Source organism: Mastacembelus armatus, chromosome 7 (genome assembly GCF_900324485.2).
Source record: "Mastacembelus armatus chromosome 7, fMasArm1.2, whole genome shotgun sequence".
In the NCBI taxonomy this organism is placed as follows: domain Eukaryota; kingdom Metazoa; phylum Chordata; class Actinopteri; order Synbranchiformes; family Mastacembelidae; genus Mastacembelus; species Mastacembelus armatus.
The window spans coordinates 5,079,238-5,090,058 of NC_046639.1; the positions used below are offsets into that span (position 1 = coordinate 5,079,238).

The window sequence follows — 10,821 nt, forward strand, 5'->3', positions numbered from 1 at the left end:
CAAGTCCACACTAAACCTCAGAGCACTTCCACTGTTGTCATGGCAACACCAACATGCTAGCCAATATCCAGCGTGATGGTCACAAGGGAGACTTTCTAACTGGCATCTCATGGCAGATCCTACATTATAGACTGTTCATTTATCAACCCTAATGTCTGCTTCCACACAAATGCAAAAGACAACAATTCGAATACAGCATCAGTTCACTGGCATGTGATTTACATCAGGCTATTTGAAAACATAAGTACTGTCTAGAAGCGCTGTTCTCTGATGAAATTACAGACTCCCCACTCCATGTGACGCACTGCAAGACTAGCATCCCCTTGCTGATATTTACACTGTGGGTTACTGGAGTGCAAAGACTTGATTATAATAAATAATTTACTCTTTGGTTCAAAATTATACAGATATATTGAAGTTGTGTGTGCAGACACAACATCCTATGTAATAAAATCTTTCATAAACATTTAGACTAATTTCATTATTTATTTATGTGTCCATCTATTTGTACTCTAAAATCACCCTAAATGATCCCTTCCTGTGACACTGTGAAATGATAGATAAAATACAATTTAACTTTAGAAAGGCAACATACTGCATGTCTCTGTTGTATGGTGTATGCAGGAGTGTACACTGTCACACTCACTGTGTTAATGCATGTTTGGTAATGAAAACATGTATCCTGCAGAACCTATATTATATGCATTTCTTTTGACACATTCACAATGCATGAATTACAGGGAACACAGCTTGAATAAAACGTTACATGAACATCTCACATAATCAGACATTTATAACTGACTTGCACCTGCATTTGTTATCAGTCATGCAAAACAAAAATAAATATCTATTAGTATAAATATGAAATTAATCACCACTACAGCCATACACACCCACATACTGTATACTGAAATATACACAAACTGCAAATTGCACGCTATTCCAGTTTGAGCAATATCTAAAAGTACACACCTAATAAGAAAACTGAAAGGGGTCAAGGGAAGGGGGCAAATCAAAGATTCATAGCTGGGTCAAACAGATAGCACAGAGCAGCGCTGAACTTAGTGTAGGCACAATCAGCTTTTTACATCATCAACAACAGTTCCAAAGAAAAAACACAGCTACTGAAATGTAGATGACCTATACAAGCACACATATCAACAGGTCAACAAGTAGACAGTACATTTTGACACTGCATAGAGTTAAAAACACAGTCCAGGCCAGTACTCAGCTGTACTGAGCTCACGTCACTAAGATCTGATTCTAGCTATCAGCATCCACACAGGTTCGCACTTGTGTTTAGCTTAGGTGTGTCATTGTTATCTGAACTCTGAGACCTTCACCACTTCTCCTGGGTGACTCAGTTGGCCTGGACTGGTTTTGGACCCACTGCAACGCCATTACAATCAAGAATGTACTGCAGACAACCTTGTGGTGGGCGCCCAGTTCCATTCTTGGTTTCACTGACAATTTCTCCCTTCTGGCCACCTCCCTAAAAACCCAAGGAAATAATTTATTAGCAACAACTGTGACGTTTTTTTTGTGGTGAGATCTAAAAAAAAAAAAAAATCTACATTATTGTAATCTTCCAGAATAATTAACTTGCAATGTCCTACCCTGTGTATAGCACATTATCATTGTATTTACAATAACACAAAAATAAGTATGTCTCCAGTGCCTTTGTTTCTTACTATACCTGGGATGGCTGTATGGTGGTGGGTCTCTGGGGAGCATTAGTTTCCTTCTCTGCTGCCTGGTTCATTTTTGCCAGCACCATGTCGGCAATAAGCTGTCTGTCTTCAGCCTGGTGCTCCCCTACTAGAGGCATAGAAGAGCCCACCACCTGCACCACATGGTGAATAGTCCAGCCGAGAGAGAGAGAGAGAGAGAGAGTCGATACCACTGAATAGTGCCTTATGTAAAGCTTACCCTTATTTAAAATATAAATTTTGGCTGATATACTGTAACTGATTAGAATAAACAGCCATCAATTGTAGTTATATTTTGTACATTTGTGTATACACACACACACACACACACACACATATATATATATATATATATATATATATATATATGAATATATATTAGGAATAAGCAGGTATAGATAATGGACAATTCAGTTCAGCATGTTTCTGAAGAAATATTTAGAGGTATCTTTCAAACCTGATAATCCTAGACTCCTACCTCTGTGATATAATCTCTGCCATCTTTCCCATGGATGGCTTTGACTGCACAAATCTCCAAACCTCCAAAAATCTCTGAGCAGGTGTCAACCCACAGTTTGTACCTAAACAAACAATCAGACCATAACTCAAAGCCATTAAAAGCATAATGGTACGCCACAGTCTGATCATTTTTGCCATTTCATCAGGTTAACCCTGATGCACCCAAGCACATTTTTGTGTCGAAGGGACATTAACATTCCCATTGACTTTTTTGAAGGTGCATCATAATAAAACACTGCAGGTTTTTTATACCTGTAATCACTTGTTGCATCAAAATGAAACATTTATCTTCTATTGTGCCTTGTTCATATTGTAGTGTAGGATTGTTTTTATTGAATACTTGCCTTTCAGTCATGGCCACCTGTTCAAGCATAGCTGAGCCTGTGTTGGTTTTCCAGTTACCAGATATAGATGTTCTCCTGCAGCATGTAACACATACAAATAAAAACAAAAGTTTGTTTTCTCATCCACGTGTACAGGTTGAGCACCAATGTAATCATACATACATGTAGGCTTTGTAGTCAGTGCCAATCTTCTGGATTCGGATGTCGTACTTAGAGTCAATGAGAGGTTCTGTGGTGGTGTATGTCTGGGTGAGAGCCACGACACTGGCTATGTCCTGGAACTTACTGTGATTGTCCACCTTCACCTGTACACAAAGGCACATCAGACACAATACAGCATAACACCTAGGATTTCAAAGCTGCTTAAACTGTACTCTACACGTCTCATGATTAAAGACAGAATTATAGCAATATAACATTTATTTACCTTTCCAATACCAGAGTGGGCGTGTCCAATCTTTACAACAACAGGGAATGATGGCATGCTCACCTAAGATGAGAAAAGCATATTATGTGTTTTTGCTTGCTTTATGATTTTAGACAGTGCAAGTGCAAATTCTGAAATTTAATGCAGAAAAAAAGGTGACGGGTGTTGATGGGGGTTCTTACCATCTCCTTGTAGTTTGGGTAAAAAGTTTGCTCAATCAGAGGGAACTTCTCAGGACCCAACTTCCTGTAGGTGTTTATAAGTTGGGCAAACTGGCCACACATAAGGTAAATAAATGCAATAAATATGTAATATATGCAATATATGATAAATATTTCGCAAAAAACTGCCAGTATTTGATAGATGAAATGCAATAAAGTTCTCAACAGCTGCTGAGTGCATACCGCCCAGGGCTTGTCACACAGGTTGTAAATTGAGTCAAGGGAGTTGATACTTGGGACACCGCCATATTGCAGACCAATGATCAAGTTGCGAAAATCCTCATTCTGGGTCATACTGAAGGCATGTTGACGAATGAGGACAAAGTCTGGCTTAAATGACCTAGAAAACAGAATTATAGCAGAGATAGCAGAGATGACTACGTTAGTCGTAACTTCTATGACTATACTAATTTGTGACTTCAAAGGCTAAAGCTTCCTTTACATTTCTATCTTCTTGAATGTGGCTGTATGTGTCTCACCTGACAACCTTGGTGCCATTCCTCAAAACCTGCATGTTAACATTGCAGGTCCCATTGGCATGAGCCACCACATTGATCTCATTGAATTCAGCCTGAGGAGTCAATGATTAGAGAGACGTATGAGGACAGAGTACTTAAGCGTCTGTATTTGTTTTACATAAGCACTTCAAATGGATATCACTGTCTTTGTGAAATGTACCTGTTCCACTTTGATGTCATAATCCCCATGCACTTTCTTTCCCCGGAATAATTTTGCCCTGGTTGAAACAGAAACCGAGAATTTATTAGCTTCTGATGGACTAACTAAATACAGATACAAAATTCCTAAAATAGACATTTCCAATTAATAACCAAAACAACAACTTTATATACATTATTGGAAAAGAATGACACAGAACAATTATTATTATATTATTATTATTATTATTATTATTATTATTATTATTATATTATGTCTATATCCCACTTTGCTGGCTACATGAATAGCACACAGCAGACAAACGCTTCTTTTCATACTCTTCCAACTGATGAGGCACACTCTAACACTTCTCTTCAATCTGGCAGCAAGGATAGTGAGAAGGCATTGCATCCTTTTATAAAGGCTGTATAATATTTAAAGGATCAGCTTTCCACAGCTTACAGACAGAAATATACAGAAATGAAACATTTTCTACTGCCTGGTCCACCAGCTGTACCACTCAGTGAGGTTAATAAGAGATGATGCATTGAGGTAACATTCCTTTTGAACATACCAAATTTCCAACTTCAGAAAATGCCTACGCCATTCATCACTTGTGATTCAGCACTTTTAAAAACAGAGAGTATCTGGCCGTTCACCTGCATGTGCTCAAACTCTTTTTTTTTCCTGGATCACTGCTGAGGTGGAAATCTTATCCCATGGGACTTAAGATTGAGCTCATTATGTTTATATTCATACAGCATGGACTATAGAAACTACACAGTAACTGGTGGTAATGGTGTGTTTGATTTCTGTCTTATTTCCTATACTAATGTGGACAATATAGGCAGACGACTGGAGTCATCTACAGTAAACCAATGATAATGAAAGAACCTCGCCCTTCTGTTATCTCAAGCTGCTACAGAGAAGGTTTCCACAGCTTTAGGTTTACTCTTACACTGTGACTCATCTACTGTAGTGCAGAAACACAACAGCAACAGTGTGGTGCAAAACATCGGGAAAGCTTTATTCGAATAGAGACTGTACATGTTTTGGTATAGCTGTTTTGATAATATCTTGCTGGCACATTTTGGAGTTCTCACTTTCTCTTCCTCTTTACCCTGCTGTCACGCATTCCCTTTAGTGAAGTGGTAAGGCTGAATAATTCATTCTCAATCTAATTAGAGCATGGGGATCTATCTGGCTGTTGTGGAAAACAAGCATTAACATAGGAATCACTGATCCTATATCTGAGAAATGAAAAGCTTACTCTGCACAGTGATGAGGGATATTTACCAGTACAATACTACATGATAGACAGTGTTTCCAAAACATGACCCCTAGAAACATTTGAGAGGCGATCATGACAAAGATTAGCCTCTGATTTCATTTCGCTTTCTGGGAATGGCGGTGTAGATGGAGCATGACATTTATGATTGATTTAGGCTTCATCACTCTGCAGAGGACAGCCCAGTTCAGCATAATTGAGTGTAGAAGTGACTCATGCAAAGAAGGTATGATCCTATAGTATGTTTAACATGATTATGCAACACCGTCAGTTAATATGCATTAGTACTTCACAGTCTGCTCACAGCAACCAGGCTGTCTGGGTAAAATCTACTCCCATTCTGTGTTCATCTCATCTCCTCATCCAAACATCAACATTATTGTTATATATTAGCAATACGCCTGCTGTTCCTCTTTTGTGATTTTTAGAATAAGGAAGACAACAGAGACAAATGAAAATCCAAGCAGCATCACTGATGGCTACAGGCTGTATATGTCAAAGGTATTGGCCAAGTTACATATTGCTGTGAAAGAATTTTTCAGTCAGATGATTCAGCCGAGAGCTTGGTAAGCGGGAGCCCTTGTTGAATTTTAATGCCTTCATCACTTAGCCTGTTTAACATTCACTCTCACATGGGGGTAATGTTTGAATAAGGTTAAGCTCACAGTACAAAACATTGTTTTCCTGATTCCTATTAAAACAGCCCCATATGTATTTTTGTAATTTTGATCATTTAACAACTGAAAGAAATCTTCTTTCTACTTTCTCTTCTGGTACAACTCTGTTATTGATCTTATAAAATAATATACCATCTGCTCCTTCTGTCAAAATAGCACCCCATTCCTGGAGCGAAACACATCTGTCTGGTTGACTGGCAGTCTCACCTAATATGTAAAAACACTGGCTGAATGACAGAATGCGTCTGTCCCTACAGTGTATGTGTTGAGACCCTGGCAATTACTGTGATTTTATCAGCCCACGTTTTATCTAAGATAGATGTCTTTTCTGCTGAACACAATCTAACAAGTCCCTGCTCAAATACTAAATTCCTTCTGTTTTTTGTCAGTGCTAATTCTAAAACTGCAGGACATTTTGTATTTGTAGGCCCCCTTGAAATTTTACATATTTTCTATATGCCAAGCTCTCAGCTATTGCATGTTACATGAAATCCTTAAAACATGATTAGAAGCTAAAATAGTCAGTTTCTGGTTGTAACAGTGCCCATTAGCAAAATCCTGGAATAAGAAATAATGTCCTGAATTTTGTATATTGTAATGTAAACATCTTATATAACCCCCAAAATGAAATAATATTGAGTGACTGAAATATGAAATAATATATAAATATGCTTTATGTAGCTCATCCGCAACTGGACTGATTTGATGTGGTGAACAAAAACTGTCTAATGCAGTTAATATGAAGGACTCCTGATTCATTCTGTGTGTCTTGGAGCCACCAGGTCTCATCTGGCTTTTCATTTACTGCAACAGCCAGAAAACAGTCTCAAAACAGACCATTATGCAATGAGAAAGAAGGTGTGCCAATATTACAAAGAATCTTAGGTCTCCGGCAAAACCTGCATGTAAACAAAGAGATGTTGTAGGTTGCCAACTGCCATATTTTTTATAGGTTTCAAGCTGCAACTGTGAACGCTGTGAATGCAAGGTATGGAGTATTTCCACAGATTTGTGTTTCTCTGACGCTTTTCTTCTTGGCATGATATTAATTTCCTTATTTAATTTTTCAGCACCATTTCAACAGTGGGCATACTAAATAGCTACAAGCTACAGAACACTGAATGAAAATAAGGCCAACTTACACAGTACTTAGTAAACCAAGACTGAGTTCTATTGCCATGGTGACTTATAACTACCAGGTTAAAGGTCTTATGAAAGCAACCAACAGAGATCTAACCTAGTGAACAAACATGTACAAAACCACTCTCAGTGATATCGAGCAGTCATAAAAAATAGATGCAGCACTCTGACAGAGGAAGCCCATTTTAGCTCAGCTTCCAAGTGAATGTGTATGAGACATACAACATGAAGTGAAGATGAAAACAATGTACTACATTATATTTTACAAAATGCATTCGGGAACAAAAGTAATATTTGAGCAGTAAATCACTTGATATTATTTATCAAATACAGAGCTACTTCATATCCTATCTTATTAAATATAGGCAGTTAGAAAGATGGAGCGTGAAACATTAACTCAGTAGGCTTTGATAAATGACATGGTTTTTCTTTGTATTATATTGTGCTTCTCTGCCAGGACTGCAGAGCAATGTTAGTGTATTGGCTCACATTGGAAAAACAACTTCCTTTCCTTGCATAACAAAGGTGCAATAAGTGAACCTCTAAGGCTGGCATCTGTCCCAAGGATCTGATCTTATTAACACTGATCAACATTTTGATTGTATAAATGGCCACTCTGGCACAAAAGAACAGGCTGAGAGAAATCTGTCAGGCTACCTGAATTAGGCAAATTGGTATCCTCATATTTGTGTGATTTGGTGTTTTAAGGGCAGTTTTCATAAAAGATTAAATTATATTCAATGCTATGTGCATCTTAATCACTGTAAAATTAAATACATTCATAATACCTATCAGAGGACAGTCTGCTGTTTATTTTACATGAATGTATTGCTTGGTTTTTGGTTTTCTGCTTTCTAACTATAAGCGGAAATTGGTGAGCTCCATACACACTATTTAAAAGGAGACAATAGAAATCACATAGATGAATATGTATGGCATCCACTGAACAAAAACAACTGCACAACTCCAGCATACATCGCTATGGAAAATATGTCAGCTTTGTAAACAGCTGTAATTCATTCATTCCTCTAAATTCATCTGCATTATGACAGATGAAGATCCTTTCTTTAAGCCACCTTGGAGTACAGGACAATACAGGACGTGTCATTATAATGGCCTGAATAACTCAATGAAAGCCCACTCTCAACATTAATGGCATGATGCAGGGCTGAGAAATATAGCTGTGTGTATACTGTTCATTTCGTTTTTCTTCTCCATCTGCTTACATGTCCATTTGCTGTGCACCGCTTGCTGTATTTATAATTGATTAACAGAAACCTAATATGCACTACCACTGCACATATCTTTATGCATGTAAATGGCATGCCATGTGATCTACTGTCAGTGAGAGTGGGGAAACCCCATAGATTGAAGGCGAACACTGCAGTATTTAGACTACTTCCAGAGAAATAATGTGTATTTCCCACTTTTGTACACTAGGTGAAATATATATTTTAAGAATGGTAAAATGTAACATTACAGGATAATACTACCAATAACCTTTGTTAGCTCAACAAATTGTATGCAGGTAGGTATATATAGTTACCTTTTATTGGTTCAGTATTTACAACAAAACAAAATACTACAGAAAAATATTTACTACAATACTGACAGAATGGATGGCAGGAAAATTCCTCTGTCATGGTATAATGTCATTACTGCTGTGAATCAATGGACCATATTTGCTTAAATATTAGCTGATGTTGTAACAATAGCATGCTGTACCATTAAACCAGAGCAGCACTGCCCATTCACATCTGCTGGGTGCTTCATACAGATGTTGTTTCAGTGGTTCTTTAACCCTTACCTAACTACTACATACAAAGGAATCATGAGGAGGCAAAACAAAAACACACATGCAAAGCATAAGCTAGACATGATTCATAAAGGAATGCAACATATTGTCCTACCACTCCTGTTGTGGTTCGTCGATGACCAGAAGAATCTTAAACTTCTTAGGTGTCGTGACTTGGGACTGCTCCACAAGCCCTGCTGAGGCAGCAGTTTGCTTGACAACGTTAGTGATGGAGCTGAAAAAACCTACACCAGTGGACTGAGCTGGTTGGGGTTTCTTCTCTGGTGCTGGGGAAGTGGCTGGAGGCGTAGGCCCGCCTGTAGGGGACTTGGCAGGGGTGGTGGATGCAGATGGTGGAGGCTGAGCAGGGTCCGGCCTCTGGAGGTCTGTCATATAACCATTGGGCAGGTTGGAGATGAAGGTGCTGTCCGACAGACGTCGCCGCAAATAATTCATGGCTACAGCAGAGACAGAAGAATCAACACGCACTGGGTGTGGAAAATTATTCTGCAGAGGAGACCCTGTTCTCAGTGTAGAGCTGATAATGGCTGAGCTCTCAATGCAAACTCCCAGCAAACGTATTCCCTCCCAGCTCAGTGGAGCATCCTCAGAGCTCCCCCTCACTGGCAGTGACGCTGTACTCTCCCTCAGCCAATCCCCGTACTCTGTGCTTTTCCTCAACCATTGCATGATGCTCCACTGTGCCTCTCCTTCCTCATCCTGTCCTCTCACTTACTGGCATGCCTTCTTTCCCTACCCCTCCCCCATTTTCTACTGCCTCACAGGCGTCATGCTTTTTTGAACCATGGCATGGAAATAAGAGGGGTATCCAGTGTAAGTAAAAAAGGGTATACTGAGCAGTACATTATAACAGCCATATATCTACTCCCTTATTCCCTCTTGTGCCTTTGCCTTGTATCCCTTCACAGCATTTCTCTGTATGTAAACTGCACCCATGAAATCTAAAATGGCTGTTAAGGATAGTGGGCTATCTTCAATTAGCTGAAAAGCGTCAGCAGTATGTCCCTTGAGACACAAACACATGCAGTAAACCCTTTCTGTTAATTAACTTATAAAAGCCTATCCAGATATGGATTTTACTTATATTTTACCCAATAAATACTCCTGCAAGACAAGCTTTAACTGAGTATTTTATTAGACTTTATTGAGTGACAATTTAGTATTATGTCCAATTAAATTTTGCAGATTCACTTCTGCACATGCTGTTTCAAAGAAACTATAAAGGTAGGATGAACTGGTAGATACTTTAAATAAATATCCAAACAAGCTGGGCATAATTATAATTTGAGTTAAAATATACTGAAGTGTCTAAGAAATTAATCCCTAAATTTGTCCAGCTTCCAGAAAATGAAACAGAAGAGGGAATTGGTAATAAATGTTTCATTTTCCATAGCATGGCTTCAGAAAATGATTGGAGTTGAACACAAACCAGCAGCCAACCCAGCTCTAATTAGAGCCTGTATATTTGCACTGTATTTAGTAGTGTCTGTTTCTCCATAATTTCACTGTCACTGTCAGTCAGCTCTTTATATATACAACATCTGTTGCATAACACATTGTATTTTTTTCCTGTTAAATGCTGCAAATATTTTTTTTGTTGAATCGGGAATCTAAAAACCAAGGATATAATATATCTAATATAGGGTATACACTAATATAGGGTCTTCTATGATATACAGTTAGGGTACAGTATGAGGAAACCTATAGGATGATCAGTATGGTATCGGTGCAAGCCTTCCTTACTGAATCCAAGAGATCTGGACATAGGTCCCATTTTCCTTTTTGAGTATTGGCCATGAGAGAGGGTGGTAAGAAAAGTGTGTAATGTGTGTGTGTGTGTAATCTGTATAACCACAGCTGCAGCATGCAATAGCCTGCATTGTATGCCTGAATGCTAGGGTGACACCAGCTGGTAATAGTGGTGCAGTGACATGGAAAACCAACCTCCACTTTGCTGAAACTTTTATTCCAGGCCCTCCAGGCAGATGTCTGTGGAAGGAGATTTAACATTACAACAAGCCCT

At 38.6% G+C, this 10,821-nt stretch overlaps 1 protein-coding gene across 1 annotated transcript; it reads right to left on the minus strand.

Annotated features, from left to right (window-relative positions):
• Positions 1-505: 505 nt before the first annotated feature.
• syn2a (synapsin IIa) lies at positions 506-10,155 on the minus strand. The gene is made up of 11 exons (XM_026333254.1): positions 8,893-10,155; positions 3,899-3,956; positions 3,700-3,791; positions 3,404-3,560; positions 3,182-3,271; positions 3,000-3,062; positions 2,735-2,877; positions 2,573-2,647; positions 2,188-2,290; positions 1,697-1,843; positions 506-1,492 (listed from the first exon to the last, which is right to left on the minus strand). Exons 1-11 carry the CDS (start codon positions 9,465-9,467, stop codon positions 1,361-1,363), a joined length of 1,635 nt encoding a protein of 544 aa, XP_026189039.1. The 5' UTR covers positions 9,468-10,155; the 3' UTR covers positions 506-1,360.
• Positions 10,156-10,821: the final 666 nt, after the last annotated feature.